Raw genomic sequence first — 16,362 nt, 5'->3', positions numbered from 1 at the left:
TGGAAACCTCACCCCCCACATGGGTAAGGTTTCCAAAAAAACACAAAGGCTGCTCGGCCTTTTTGCCTGTCCGCCAACCATTAGGTTGGATGGGCAGGAGAAAAATTTACATTAATTAACAGGCCAGCAGCCCGCCCACTGACCAAACTATCGTGTGACTGCACATTGTCATTGGCACGCTCGGCCGACGTCAATGCGCGTCATTTCACGCTTGAGCAGGTTGAGCGCGCGCCCACCCGCCAAGCAAAAATTTCTGCCCATGGTATATTTTGAAAACCGATGTCACAAAATGCTAAGAATAATTAAATCATGAGAAACTTACCATTTGTTTCATAGCATTGAACAGTAATTTTCTCCCGGATAACTTGTCAAAATCAGCAACAATCCAGATGGTCACTGCATAAATTATGTCCTCATCTAGAAAGTAAGAAATACTCTAATGGCTATTGCAATGCTCAGTGGTAATATTTTGGGGACATATATATAATTAGCACATTAAAAAGTAGAAAGTTCCAGGTTTTTATAGCATGCCTAGATTACCTAAATCAAATCACTGGTAGCCTATTATAGTTCCTAGTTTCTAGACATAAAAAGAATAGATCAAATCTGGTTAGAAATACAGGGCCACATTCTGCAGTCCCGGTGCAGGTTTGGGAGCAAAGAGTCAGGCAGGTCCCAATTCCTGGATTCCCGCCTCCATTCCTGTTGTGTGATATTTTTAAGAATGTGACATAAGGGTGGGATTGTGAGCCCACAAGCAGCAATCCCAATGTCAGTAGCTCCACTGCAGGAGGTAGTGATTTCAGACCTCCCACTGCAACTTTTCATGGCTTCTGAAGGAGACATGGTTCACAATAGCTCAGAGGTGTTGTGAACCAGTTGGGAGGGGCGGAGGAGAGGCAGGGTTAGCCTGTTCTGGAGTTGGGAACCCTTTTGACAGGTAAGTTTAAAATGTATTGCTAACTTCATATGTCATAATGTAATGCTGTATGAAAAGCTAAGTCATGTTTTTAATAGAGAGATTGATGATGGGGCTTTGTTTAGAAATGGTAAGTGACCATTAAATTGACAACATTGTGAAAGTGGAGCTGGGTAGTTTTTACCAGAACCAACCATATTGTGTCCTGGGATGTTATTGGGAAAGCTACACCATCAAGACTGTCATGACCTGAGTGAAAGAGGTGCTGCAAAAGTGCACTTTGTTGGTGATACTGTATCCTTGACTCTTGAATGGAATAAAGGGGCTGTTAGAGGCTACTTGAGTATCAGATCCTGCATGGCAAAGGGTGCTTGAACTCTACTGGAGGAAGAAGGAGTTGTGAGAGACATCGGGGCTGCATATGGTGTCATATGGTGTGACTCACCTCCTGATTCCCCAAAGCCTGTCCAGCATCTACAAGGCACAAGTCAGGAGTGTGACGGAATACTCTCCACTTGCCTGGATGAGTGCCGCTCCAACAATACTCAAGAAGCTTGACACCATCCAGGACAAAGCAGCTGTTTGACTGGCACCACATCCACCAACGTTCACACCCTCCACCACCGACGCATAGAAACATAGAAAATAGGAGCACAATTAGGTCATTCGGCCCTTCGAGCCTGCTCCGCCATTCAATATGATCATGGCTGATCCTCTATCTTAACACCATACTCCTGCTCTCTCCCCTTGTTGCCTTTAGAGTCCTGAAATCTATTTCCTTCATAAATATATTCAATGACTTGGCCTCCACAGCTACCTGTGGTAGAGAATTCCACAGTTCGCCACCCTCTGAGTGAAGAAGTTTCTCCTCATCTCAGTTCTAAATGGCCTACCTCCTATCCTGACACTGTGACCCCTTGTTCTAGAGTCCCCAGCCAGAGAAAACATCATCCTTGCATCCAGTCCGAACATTCCTGTCAGAATTTTATATGTCTCAAGAAGATCCCCTCTCATTCTTCTAAACTCCAGTGAGCCTAGTTGGCCTAATCTCTCATCATACGACAATCCTACCATTCCAGGAATCGGTCTGGTGAACCTTTGCTATGCTCCCTCAATAGCAATTATATCCTTTCTTAGGTAAAGAGACCAAAACTGCACTCAATACTCCATGTGTGGTCTCACCAAGGCCCTGTACAGCTGCAGTAAGACATCTTTGCTCCTGTACCATCTACAAGATACACTGCAAGAACTCAGCAAGACTCTTTAGACAGCACCTTACAAGACCACCATCTAGAAGGACAAGGGCAGCAGATGTATCAGAACACTGCCACCTGGAAGTTCCCTTCCAGGCCACTCACCATCCTGACTTGGAAATATATCACCTTTGTTCACTGTTGCTGGATCAAAGTCCTGAAACTTCCTCCCTAACAGCACTGTGGGTGTACCTACACCACATGGACTGCAGCGGTTCAAGAAGGCAGCTCACCACCACCTTCTCAAGGGCAATAAATGCTGGCCTAGCCAGCGACGCCCATGTCCCATAAATTAATTTTAAAAATGCACTGAGGACTTGTTGAGAAATCTGTGAAATTTACCTTTGTTATATCAGCTATTTAAAGTGTAACTTATAGTTTCTATTGAATACAATTTGCCTGTTAATTCATGTTTAATTTTTCTTGATTTTGGTTTGATTGTTACAGTAAAAGATCTGAGAAGCAAAATCCTGTCCATCAGATTCTTCTGTTGGAGTTATTTGGGAAGTTCGTTCTTTCACATTATTGTTCTCCACAGGAATCATAACAGTTCTTCCTACCAAAGTGGATAACTTCATTTTTCTCACATTATACACCATCTACCAAATTTTTGCCCACTTACTTAACCTTGCAAAAATTATTTGCAGACTCGTATCCTTCTGACAACTTGCTTTCTCACCCACTGTTGTATTGTCAACAAATTTGGCTACAATACACTCTGTCCCTCCATCCAAGTTACTAATATAGATTGCAAATAGTTGAGGCACCAGCACTGATCCCTGTGGCACCCCATTACTTAGCCAATTCTCTATCCATGCCAACATGTTACCCCCAAAACCAAGGGCTTTCATCCTGTGCAGTAACCTTTTAAGTAGAACCTTAACAAATGTCTTTTGTAATCTACACATCTGAAACTGGTATGAGCACTTTCACACAGAAATATATTTACCGGTACCTTTTCTTGTGAGGTATTTCATCTGACTCGCGATTACTGCGCTTTTGTCTCGAGAATCCAGGAAGGAATATGTGGTAAAGTCATCCCAGTCGCTCAAAGCTAAAACAAAAGATAGGTGTTTAAAGAAAATGCAACTTTGGATTTAATATGGAACAGTTTCCTCTATAGTGAAACTTTTAAAATAGGAAAATAACCAATTACATTACCTGCCTTAGATGTAAGATCAAGGTACTTCCTTTCAGTGTTCAGAATTATAGGATTGAAGCGGAGAACAACATTTGGCTGATCCATCAGGAAATCTACCACATCCATATGCTCATTTAATCGACCCTGTAATCAGATTTATAAGTAGGTTGGTATGATTCAGGGCTCTCAATGGACATGAGAAAGTAATCATTATGATAGTAATTCAGTAATTATTAAAACAGTGGAATATAACTGGGAAAACAATACTGATAAGGGATCCTATAGTTAGGTTATTGGACATGTGCTTCTGCAGTTGCAGATGTGAATATTGTGTTATAATGTACATGTACTTTTAAGGGTACATATATTCAACTGCCATTAATCACTACTACCACCACAGGATGTGATGCTGTGCTCCCATTACTTGAACTCAGTCTACAGCAACATTGGCAGAAGCATCCCAGTTAACACTGTCCTTGTTGTATGATTGGTGCATTACGTCAAATAGAACAACATTAGATGGTGACAGCGTGGTTGTTGGAGATTTGACTGAGAGGTATACCAGCCTTAACCCTTTCCTATCCAGCAGAAGAACTGACACAGAATTGAGACAACTATTAAGTACAAACTCACCATGTCCAAGCAATTCTGCAGCACTGTATGACCCTACACACTGTACCTTTGTTCTGGGACATACTGCACCTCAACCTAGCAAGCAGACACCAGGTCCAGGTAAAATTTGGGAGAGCTTAATTAGTATAAGTCTCCAGCTGTGAGATTTGTGCAGGAACAAAGAACAAAGAAAAGTACAGCACAGGAATAGGCCCTTCGGCCCTCCAGGCCTGTGCTGATCATATTGCCCGTCAACTAAAACATTTTGCACTTCCGGGGTCCGTATCCCTCTATTCCCATCCTATTCATGTATTTGTCAAGCTGCCTCTTAAACACCACTATCGTACCTGCTTCCACCACCTCCTCTGGCAGCGAATTCCAGACACTCACTACCCTCTGCATAAAAAACTTGCCCCACACATCTCCTCTATAGTTTTCTCCTCTCACCTTAAATCTATGTCCCCTAGTAATTGACTCTTCCACCCTGAGAAAAAGCTTCTGACTATCTACTCTGTCCATGCCACTCATAATTTTGTAAACTTCTATCAAGTCGCCCCTCAATCTCCATTGATCTAGTGAGAACAATCCGAGTTTCTCCAACCTCTCTCAGAACATAACTGACTCTGGAGGGTCTAGCTTTAAGCAAAATTCCACAGATAGAAGAATCCATTACTGCTGCTTGCTGTCCCTACAGGAGGTCAGGGGGAGATTAAAACACTAAAGGCTGGGATAAGGAAGAAGAGTCCATAACAGTTTAACTTCCCTTTGAAGTCCTGCAGTTACTTCTCACACCAAAAATCTATTCTATGGGCAGAGATTCAGTAAACCCGAGAGAAACAAAAACAGCTCAACAGCACCACCATTGCAGTCAAGCAACAACATATGACCAGTAAAATGGTTGTAAAAGGAGGAGTGGGGCGAACAAGGGACCAAAAAGGGGATTTACGCATGGAGGCAGGCTGTACAGCTGAGGTGCTAAATGAATACTTTACTTCTGTCTTTATCAAGGAAAAAGATGCTGTCAAAGTTATAATGGAAGGCAAGGCAGTTGAACACAGTATGGGCTAACAGTTAATAAAGAGAAGATATTAAAAAGGCTGGCTGTACTTAGAAAGTTGACAGGAAGCAGAGAGTTATGGTGACTGGTTGTTTCTCAGATTGGAGGAAGGTGGGGTTCCCCAGGGATCTGTATTAGAACCGCTGTTTTTCTTGACCAATAGTCTCCACACACTGCCTACAGATGTAGTTTCTTGAGATTAGAACTGTCCAATACATTAGTATTAAGCCACAAGTGGTGAATTGGGAATCCAGATGTGGTGAACTGAATTTCTGATTATTAAGTAAAAATGGAAGAACAGATCAGCTGTTGATCTTGTGATCTCAATATTCATATTTGCACAGTATACACAATGTTTTTTGGGTATTTGCTTATAAAATTATGAAACAAAAACCGGAGTGTGTAATTGTTTCAGTTGGTTTTGAGTTTTTTTTACTTCCTTAGCTACTGAAAGATGGCAGATGTTCGCCAAGTACACATACACGGGTAATGCATTTACCTGTAAATTTTATGTAAGGTATTCTCTACTAAAATTAGTGCATGTGATAAAACGTTCTACCATAGGTATATCTATCACTACTCAGTCATTTTTACTGGACAACACTGCTCCAGTTAACTTTGGATTTGTGCACCCTGAGAATCACTATTTGGTGTCATCTGCAAATTAAGACATCGGACAATTTCAATTTCCCAAATCATTTGTACAAATTATGAAGTATAACAGTTTCAACATTAGCCAGTGTAGTGTACCCAAACAATAGGCTACTAACCAGGTCCCTTCCATATACTGTAACTTATGACAAAGGCAAAATATTGCAGAAGATGAAAATCTAAAATAAAAAAACAGAAAATACTAGAAATACTCAGCAGTTCCGGCAGCATTTGTAGTGAGAAAAATAGGGTTAACGTCTACATCGATGGAAGGTCATTGACCTGAGTAACATCTTCTGTTCCTCTCCTCACTGATGCTGTAAGGCCAGCTGGGTATTTCCAGCATTTTTCATTTTGATACCATAACCTACTGTTGTTGTCAACTAGCCAATTGACAATTTAGCCTAATGTACTGAGTTACAGAAGTATAATAATTTTCATAATATTTTTCTGGTTTGTTGTAAGGTAGATTTATGGGTCTGAGTGTAGATGGTTCCGTCTGTGTGATTCAATTACATTTCGAGTCAGGTAGACTGCAAACTTGAAATTATCAAAAGAAGCTAAGTGTAGAAATGTACTTGAAATGCTAATGAGTAAACATGGATGCTGTCTTAGCATGTAAGGTGTGAAGGGAATTTGCATTTTAAGCTAAGTGAAGGGATTGTTTGGATTTCAAAGAGATGTTAGTCTGTTTACAACTAGCCAGATAAGCAAGGCTAAGGAGTGTGTTTATTGTTCCCAAAGGTTACTGACAATATTGGCAACATGAAACTTTTTATATTATGGGAAAGGTACAGTTCCAAAGACATATGGAATAATGGAACTTATATATTAAAGAGAGAGAAACATATTTAAAGGAGAATGAAAGGCGATGTTGGGGGACATGTAAGATCTAACAGGAGTGTGTGAAACAGCCTTGAAGAAGGCTCCAGCCATTTTGAGCATAAGTCTGTTGTATCCAGTAACTAAAGTTGGAGAAAGCCATATGGAATTCCACTGTCAAGTGGGTACTATGTTAACTTGTTGTTTTTAAAAATCTAAAATCTATTTTAGACTGTTGCCTTAAAGGGGGTGTGTAATTGGGAGTCAGATTGATTTGGAATTTTAGGATTTGTTATAGTATTAAGTAATTATAGTTTTATGTACATGCTTGAAATCTTTTATTTTGTTAATAAATATTTTAATTTAATTTTTAAAATCTCTAAAGGTCTTAGTGGACTCATTACTTTTGAATTCAGTGCGCACATCTTCTCACAATAAATGCAAATTGCAAAATCATTGTGGTAGTGTGGCCAAGTTTCCCTTGTGGATTTGGTCCGCCTGGCACACATCATCTGCCACGTCATAACAAATGCCATATATCCACTGGACCTGAACATTGCAACAATCAATTATGGGGAACAAATCAAATCACCTAAATTCCAGATATATTTCACCATTTTCAAGTCCACAGCTTTCTTCAAGAAATCTAATAAATTAGTTAAGCATAGCCTACTACTCCTGATACCATGATGCTAATTGCTAGTTCACCTCTGTCCCTTAAAATAATCCCTCACACTGTCCCTTATCAGTTTCAAAGAAGTTTACTGATTTTCAAGTTTTACAGGTCTGTAATTGGGGACTTCATTCTTGGCCCCTTTTAAAAAAATAGGAGTGTAGCCCTTGTCCAATGAGTTCCGAAAATCAGAAATACTATTTTAAAATCACTAACTATTAGACTTGTATATACAGCATCTTACAACAAAAAAACACAAAACATACCATGAAAACTGCCTTCTGAAAAAACCCCGCTGCATCCATTATCTTTTGAAGGACGATAGTTTCCAACTCTTCAGGGTCCAACTCATCTATGTTAAAGGGAATGCCATTAAAGAGACCTTGTGGCAGTGGACCCAAGCCAGTGGTTTTATAAAAGTTTGCTCCTGCCTATTCAAATCAGAAGTGTGACAGATATTAATATAGGATTACAAAAACATTCTTAGAATTATTACACCAATGTTACTCAACTAAAGTCAACTTGATGTTATGTACAGTGTGCAGTACAAAAGAAAAACTGGCCCATGTTTTGTTTCAATACTATTTTAATAATTTCAACAAACATTGTAAATATTATCAAATAGGATTGGGTGAGTAAAATCACTGCTTTTTCTTGCAGAGTCATACAGACCAGAAAGTTCCATGTCCTATTTGCATGCTCTGCTGAGTTACCTGATCTTAGCAATAATCACAATTAGTATCACAAGTGGCCTCATGGGCTAGTGAGGGGAAAATGTGCAAAAAAGAAAATCAACTTGGTTCTCCACTCCTGGATACAACTTAGGTGCTACTCCTGAAAATAATAGGTGTATGAATGTCACGGAGAAAATGATCAGGCTTAGCTTTAACACCTTTTAGGTCGTTGACTCTTCTGTGTAGGTTCATTCATGGTGAATGGCACTTGGGCACAAGTCATGAGGCTGTATTTCAGGAAAGGAGAGAAATCAGAAAAAAAATCCCTTTAAACTTACTGAAGGAAAAAATAAAATCTTGCCAGAAAGTTAATATACACAAATGACAGTAGAACACGTACTATTGGGAAATGTTCTTTGCACTGTGCACTCAGCTTAACAACTTTAACAGGCATGGTAATGCATATAGCATTAGGTGGATGCAAGGGATTGTAGTTGAAGTGTTTGACTCCTTGACAACATGATAATCTTAGGGTGTTTTTGTAGAATTGAAAATGGTGGGTGTCTAGATTTAATGGGATCCATTGTTTCAAAGTTTGCATTTTTTGAAACAGACCCTAATTAGAACTGAGAGGGAGCCCTCAGCTAACTGAAAGGGAAACTGAACCTGCATGTTTCTAGGATAACTAAAACAGAAATGGGAATGGAGACAGAAATGGAAACTTCAGGTTTCTGTGGAAACTGTCACTGGTTGAAACTAGATAAAAATACAAAGAGCCATTGAAGCTCAGATCCCACTGGTGCAGTATAGGTAGGGTGAAGAAGATGGAGGCTGAATCCTGGAGCTGTGAATAGGTTTCTGCAGCTGTTTCTGTTACTTGATGATAACATTGGCGGATCCATGCTATCAAGGCAGAGTTGAGGAGGTTCTCCAGAGTGTGCCATTTTGATGAAGACCATGCCTGTGGCATTTGGGTTGGTTGGGTGTTGCTGTTGGCTGGGGATCAAGCAAAATCTTTGAAGAAAAGGAGCTGGAATTCTATCAGAGAAAGTTCAGAGCTATGAAGGACTTTGTGGCTGAAATTGGTGCCATCTGTGCTGAGTGTCTGTCTAGTAAATCCAAGAGTTCAGTTTTTGCTACATCTGCTATTTAATGTGCAATTTATAGTTTATATTGACTCCAACGTGCCTTAATTTATGTTGATTTTGATTTGGTTGTTAAAGGACAAGTTACAAAAAGTGAAATCTTGTCCATCGGTTTTCTCATCGGGGTGGGAGGTGTCGTTCAGTAAATTTGATTCTTTTGGTTTATAGGTCTCCATGGGGAGAGGACACATAGGGCGTAAAATGATAACTTGTGATGTACCAGCATAGCATATTAAAATTTGTATCTTTGGGAATTTCTTTTAAATCCAGCCGATAGTGATAGAGACATTAGTATAACTCGAAAACAGCACCTGCAGCACTCACCTTCCTTTGATCATCAAATTCAGAATCAACATCCAAGATGTTTTGAACACTGACTCGTGGGTACTTCTTTTTCATAAAATTGATCACGGTGTCCACGGTAAGTGATTCCCCATCTTGTACTTGATTGCATATCTGCAAGAATAGAGAATAGTGTTAACAACCTAGAACAACATTTAAAGTGCAGTTTTAATTTTGCTTTTATTTGTTCATTATATTCATATAAAAAAATCGCCAAAATCCATGAGTTAATAGTGCAACTTAACTCTGGAGTAATACATTTAACAATTTCCTGATTTGGCAAGCATTCATCAATATTCTGGTGCCAATTATCTCATCAAGGGTGGCATGACAGCACTACCCCTTAGCTGGAGAAAAGAGAGAAAAATCAGCCAGGTACTCTGCTTTCCATCGCTACCTAGTGTCTCCATTTACTCATGTGCAAATCTTGAATACAAACAGAAACAGGATCAATTGCAATTTCCTTTGTCATGATAAGCGTTAGTAAGGAGGAAGGCATACCACTATCTTCTCACTTAATTTTCTGCCCCATCACCCAGCTGAGGTTGCAGTAAGCTGCCCTTTCCCCGTTCACTTCAAGGAAATGCTGATGCACAGGTGGGGCTTGTTGCCTATTACCTTTCCTTCTGATGGGTGCTAGTTGAACCACAAGGTGAAGCTTGCCAATAGTCCCTGGGGTAGCAGGGATCGGAGTGGGGGGTGGGCAGTTCCTGAATTCTTCTGATGCAGAAAGAAGACCGAAAAGCAGTCTCCCATCCCTCCATTTCAGCTCAAATTCTTTTATATACTGAAAATCCCTGTCTTGGTTGAGGCCTCTAGTAGAAGATTATTATTAAGATTATTTGGCTCCTCGCCCTTTATGTGACAACCCATCTCTTGTTATGCCACAACAGCAGTCTCACAGAGGCACTGTTGAGATTTTCCTCAGGATTATTGGTAGGCATCCCATCATCCCTTGGCCTAGTAAACTGTACTGATGTCATGGCGAAGTTGGGACATTAGTTGGAAGTGGTACCCCAAGCATGTAGGTGTACACATTCCTGCAAGAGTCAGGACCTTCAAAAGAGAAATAGGAAGAAAATAAGATAAAAATATTCTGGAGCCAATTACATGAATAGAAATGAAGCCAAAACCAACATCACCCAATTCTATTAAGATAAAATTCTGCTCATTGTATCAGTTTAACAGACCCACATACAGCAGGAAGGCCAGTAGTTTGTCAAGAGCCATTAGTTCTGTCAGCCTTGTCTGTTTAACTAATCCATGGCATTTGTTGGGAAACCTGGAAGCAGGATGCCAATCAGAGAGGTTGGGTGGGATTCTCTATTCTCTGCTTTCTCTCCTTGCAGAAGAGAACACAGATCTTCAGGGAGAGGTAGAGAACCAATGGAGAGGGGGATAGGAAATTTGTCAGCCACGGGTAATTGTGCCCATCAGCTTCACTGGGAAGATTTTGATCCAGGCGACTGCAGACATCAGCCATAGCTTGCACCTCCTGAGGATCTGGTGCTCACGTATCAAGAGATCTGACCCTCTGTCTGTAGATCCTGTATTGGGAGCACGCAGCTTCAAGTTGGATCTCTGCGTCCATTCTCACTGTCCTGTGAAGAAGCATGTGACTGTTGCTGCTATTGGTGTTGCTGTTCCTCTTGTTCCTTATTGGAGGTCCAATGTAGAGCTGCATAATCTGCTCCCATGCTGCTGTGAAGGCTGACAGCAGGGGAGTGCAGCTCAAGGTGAATGAAGTGCATGACAGGTGAACTCCCAGTAAGTTCACCTATCCAGCAGTGAGAACACACTCTCAGAATAAGTTCTGTGAGCAGCAGCTTCTCACCTAGGCATGGGTGAAGCTCTTCAGTTTAATTGTTCAAAGGCTTCCCAGCCTGTCAGTATGACTGAAGGACTTCCAATGCCCTCAGCATGATTGACCCTGGGGAGTTCTGCACAACTTGGGAAACCCATCCACGGTCTGTTAAAGCTAGAATGCCGAGTTAAATTCTCAATTTATTTTGGATTTACATATTGAAATTACTTACCTCACAGCACAACAAGGGCTACATTCTCACCTGCATGCCTGGCCAGGAAGGGGGTGCAATCATGCTTTTTTTAAATTTATTTTTTCACAGGATGTAGGTGTCACTGGCTAGGCCAGCATTTATTGCCCATTCCTAATTGCCCTTGAGAAGCTAATGAGTCACCTTTTTGAATTTCTGCAGTCCATATGGTGGAGATAGACACACAGTCCTGCTGGGAAGGGACTTCCATGATTTTGACGCGTGGACAGTGAAGGAACAGCAATAAAGTTACAAACTCAACTTCACATTTCAAGGCTTTAACCAAAAACCTGCATCCAAACCCAAGTCCCAAATTCTGTCCAATAACTCTGGATCTGAAATTCCTCATTTAATGAAAATATAGGAGGATGCCCTGTTCTCTGTATAATTGATGACCAGACAAAAAAACCTAACAGAGTACATGGTTTTGGAAAATATAATTTCTTTACCTCTCTGAACATATGTGAAAGGCTTTCATTCCAATTGTTGTGATCCCCGTGGAGATCAAAGAATCAAGAGCGAAATTTATCAAATGACCCCAATGAGAACCAATGGACCAGATTTCACCCTTGTAGCTTTTACTTTAACATTCAAATCAAAATCAACCTAAATTGAACATAAATTAACAGGCAAATTCCAGTCATTATAAACAATTAATTATATATTCAATAGCAGATACAACTAGGACAGATCTCAGCATTTACAAGGCAGTCCTCAATTTTCAGCCACTAAGTCCCTCAAAGCTCTAAACTTCCTCAGGTAAAATTCCAGCTCCTTTTCTTCAAGAGTTTAGCCACTGATTCTCCTCTGACAACAGCTTCCAACTAACCTGAGTTCCACTGGCATAGTCCTCACCAAAATCATGCACTGTTACAGAACCTCCTCAGCTCTGCTCACATCAGTCTTGATGGGGCCATCCACCAGAATCACCTTCATCTGAACTTTCAGTAACAGCCTGGTGCACTGTATGACTATATCTGGTCAATCAGTTCCTTTAAAATAACTGAAGCAGTGGCAGTAACCTTTTTTTCCCTTTTATTCACTCCTAGATCCATCCTCTTATAGCTGTGCCATATCCTCTCCTCCTCTCAAAACTGGTCATGTGGGCCAGCGTTTTTGCCCTTTTGGAGGCTCGGCAAATGTCTTATCTGTCATGAAACCCACAACAGCCATCTTTCCTTAGGAGATCCTGTAAGAGCAAGGAGAGTGGATCCCGTGATTATGGCAGCTTTAATCCACTAGATGTATCTGTGTGTGCCCTCCTGTCAGCCCTGCACTCAGTTCACTTCCTGCCTAGCTGCTATTGGTCTGCTTGGACTCTGTGAACCATTGATCCCATCAAACAATAATAAGCCTTTGCCCCATCTGATAGTTTCTTTTTGTGTTCTCAGTTAACCGTACAGATTTTTTTACTTCACATCTAGTCGTTTGGTAGTACAGAGCTTGATTATTGCTGAAAAAAGAGACATGTCAAAGCTTGTCGTCTTTCACTCATCAGGGCACTTCCCAAGAATACCATTATAAGAGGAAAACAAGTTATACTCTATATGAAGAGTGCTGATTGGTTGGCAAGTGGACGCAGATTGGTAGAGGCATTGCCATTGAGAATGCACCAGCGATAGTGACTGATAGTTATCTGCCAAGCATTGTTTGAAATTTAAACCAGGCAACTTGACCCTGATTGGTCAAGGCAATGCCCTGAGGATTGAGTCAGCGAATGGCTGTCACTTATTTTGTTTTGCTGCACTAGGCATGTGTGTGCATGTTTTTTCTGTTTGCAAAGAATAGGGTTCTGTTTAGTAACATATGTAGCTTCAAGTGCACGCAAATGCACCACACTGCAAGCCTGAATGACAATCTTAAATTGGTTGCATAATTATTAACATATTGAGGATTAGTTAACAAATGTTGTCCTATTGCAGAATCACATCTAATATTGGACGCTTTGTTTTGAGATTTGCAAGCATGGGCTAGTTGGGTACGGTCTGTACCTCACCTGTTACGAACAGCGGCTGGGACATGCTGTTTGATACGATCTGCCAGTCTTTGGGATGTACATCTTACATACCTAGCATCACACTGGCACTGAAATTCATATACCACATTATTCATTTTGTGATAGGCAGAACATCTTTTTGGCTTGATGACACCATCCTGTTAGTGGCAAATACCACTCGTGTTGATACTGCATAGTAGCAGCGTGAAACCTGTTGCTCAAATTCTTGAGACAGTTTGCCCTTCCAGGGTAATCTGAGGTAGACAGGGCACTTCTTAGGGCCGAAAGTGATGGCCTTAGGCCCGTTCATGAGTTTGCGTGATATACAGCGTGAAATGATCTGATCAGGGTAGCCATTATCCCGCAGGATGCATTGTGAACAAATGGCAAAGGCCCTATTTACAAGGTTGCTGATAAGACCAATCTTATAGCATGTGGAACTGTAACAATCCCAACACGTATATTGACCAGTGAAGGTAGGCTTGCGGTAGACTGTGGTAGAGAACCCTCTGGCAGATTTCTCAACTAGTACGTCAAGCAAGAGGAGTTAATTTGCCTGCTCCATTTCACAGGTGAATTTGAGCGCAGAATGGAGCCCATTAAGACATGTAAGAAAATTATTACATGCAGCTGCGGATTTAAATATAGCAAACATATCATTTACATATCGGAAATATGCAAGGGGTAGGAGGTTAGGTGTCACTCCATCGAAGACACGTTTCTCATGGAACCCAACAAAGATGCTTGCGAGAGCTGAGTCTTGTGGGGATCCCATGTCAACACCATCTATTTGGGCATACACGCTGTCATTAAAACTGAACTCAGATCAATGAATACTGATTCACGCAATGGTAGCAGGCTGAGATCGCCATGATATAGTGCTGCAGTGCAAATATCTATGGCTTCCTTAAGTGAAAGATTGGTGAATAGGCTAGTAATGTCAATTAAGCACACAGACACAGCATCGTTATTGATATGAAAGTCCAATACGGCCTTCACAAATGTGAAGGAGATCTTCACCGTGTATGTGGAAAACTTGGTTAAAACTTGCCAACCAATCAGCACTCTCTTCACATACAGTATAAATTACTGTTTTCCCCTTATATGATATTCTTGCAAAGCGTCCTGATGAGGGCAAGAGGAAAAGCTTCAACATGTCTCTATTTTCAGCAATACTTCACATCTGGTGATGGCATGAAGCATGCCTTCAGTTACTTGTCAATTATTCCTTACAAATTGGCATTATTTTTACACAAGTTCTCATTTCATCCTTGTGAGTGCAGTAAAATATAGGAATGAGTAGGCCATTTCACCCTCGAGCCTGTTCCGCCATTCAATGAGATCATGACTGATCTGCAACCTAACTCCATATACCCATCTTTACCCAATATCCCTTAAATGCTCATTAGCCAAAGGTATTATCACAGTTTTAAAATGAACAATTATCAGTTGCCATTTGTGGGAGACACTTCCAAACTACTAACAGACTTTGCATGAAGAAGTGATTCTAAGTTTTTAGATTATGCCCCTGAGACAGAGGATCCCCAATCAGTGGAAATAGTTTCTCACTATTTACCCTATCTGCTTTCCTTAACATCTTGAAAATGTTGATCAAATCACCCTTTAACCTTCTAAATTCCAGGAAATACAACCCTAGTTTGTTTCATCTCCCCTCATAACACAACCCTTGGAGTCCAGGTATCATTCTGATAAATCTACAATGCACTCCTTCCAAAGCCAAATATCCTTCCTAAGGCTTCTCATGATACTCCGGGTGTTGTCTAACCAGGGTTTTCTATCTCTAAAGTGTGATTTCTACTCCCTCGTATTCCATTCATCTAGATATAAAGCCAGCAGTCTGTTAGCCTTTTTGATTATTATCTGTCCCTGTTCATGACATTTTAATGATCTGTGTACCTAGATCGCCAAGTCTCTTTGGACTTGCACTGTTTCTAGTTTTTCACCATTGAGAATGTTCAGGTCCAGTGAATTTTCCAAATTTGCAACAAGCATGCCAAATTCTGCGCAATTCCATATAGTGGGTAGACAAATTTCCTGCTGTTTGTCTGACCCAGATCACTACAGTCATTAGGATGTAGGGTCATCTCAAGCCAAATGACAAGAATCTCAGGGACAGGCCCTTTCTTCAGCTGCATTAATGAGCTATGATAACTGGTCAATCATCAATATCACCATGGAGTTGTGTAGTCTGTGTGACTCAAATAATAATGACTGTGTTCCCATACAGTATGACCCCATGTTACAGGTTGGATTCAATTCAAATCCAAATAGTTGTCTTTCCTAGTGAGTGTAGACAATTGGGGCAGAGTATTCCCCGCAGGCTTCAGGGCTGCACCTCAGGCTCAAATGGGAATCAGAAATTTGCACTCTATGACGGCTGGCTTGCTGTCCAAAAAGGATGGTGCATTTGCTCTCAAAGCTGGAGGGATAATAGGAGGTCCCTCAGCTCAGATGAAGCAGCAGAATGCCTTGGCAGCTAAGTAATGAAGAGGGTGCTCGAAGATTGAAGTGCCCTCTCTCCAACCTTTTTAAATTTAAAACAAAAAGAGCCCTTTGGTGTGTGTGTGTGTATGTGTGTGTGTGTGTATATGTGTATGTGTGTGTGTGTGTGTGTGTGTGTGTGTGTGTGTGTGTGCAGGGGTGGAGTAACCCCTCCAAAGGACAGCCTGTGGCTATAGCTGAAGCCAAACAGGCAGGAGGCCTTAACGCTTGACTGGAGCACTGGTTCCCAACCTACCTAAGGTCTATGACTGGGAGGTCGTCTCAAGCCATCTACTAATGCCTCCAGGGACCTGGAAACTGACCGGAAAATTGCAGTCAGCCTTAATATAGCCTTAAAAGCCTATTATCTAACTGAATTGGGTAGACACTGCTTGTGGGCGGATAGACCTGCTGCACTCTCACCTGGCTTTGGGAAAATGGCCCAATGGAGGGGTAACATTAGGAAACAGGCATGTCCCCCTATGGCATGAACTTACATGCCTGCCCCTATCAGGGCCTAA

General features: G+C 41.1%; 1 protein-coding gene across 2 annotated transcripts in view; it reads right to left on the bottom strand.

Moving 5' to 3' along the window:
• Window positions 1-16,362, bottom strand: part of uggt2 (UDP-glucose glycoprotein glucosyltransferase 2) — a 400,098-nt gene that overhangs the window by 186,569 nt on the left and 197,167 nt on the right. Inside the window, exons 17-21 of one of the 2 annotated variants that reach the window (XM_078545909.1) lie at window positions 9,272-9,403; window positions 7,395-7,559; window positions 3,334-3,457; window positions 3,122-3,226; window positions 323-417 (exon numbers count right to left, since the gene is read on the bottom strand). In XM_078545909.1, coding sequence (XP_078402035.1) covers window positions 323-417; window positions 3,122-3,226; window positions 3,334-3,457; window positions 7,395-7,559; window positions 9,272-9,403 — 621 coding nt within the window. The remainder of the gene's footprint in view (window positions 1-322; window positions 418-3,121; window positions 3,227-3,333; window positions 3,458-7,394; window positions 7,560-9,271; window positions 9,404-16,362) is intronic. The other variant, XM_078545910.1, reaches the window with a different exon arrangement.

Source organism: Cetorhinus maximus, chromosome 7 (assembly GCF_964194155.1).
Source record: "Cetorhinus maximus chromosome 7, sCetMax3.hap1.1, whole genome shotgun sequence".
NCBI classification, from domain to species: domain Eukaryota; kingdom Metazoa; phylum Chordata; class Chondrichthyes; order Lamniformes; family Cetorhinidae; genus Cetorhinus; species Cetorhinus maximus.
The sequence above is the reverse complement of the archived record's forward strand: the minus strand, read 5'-3'. Positions and strand labels throughout refer to the sequence as shown.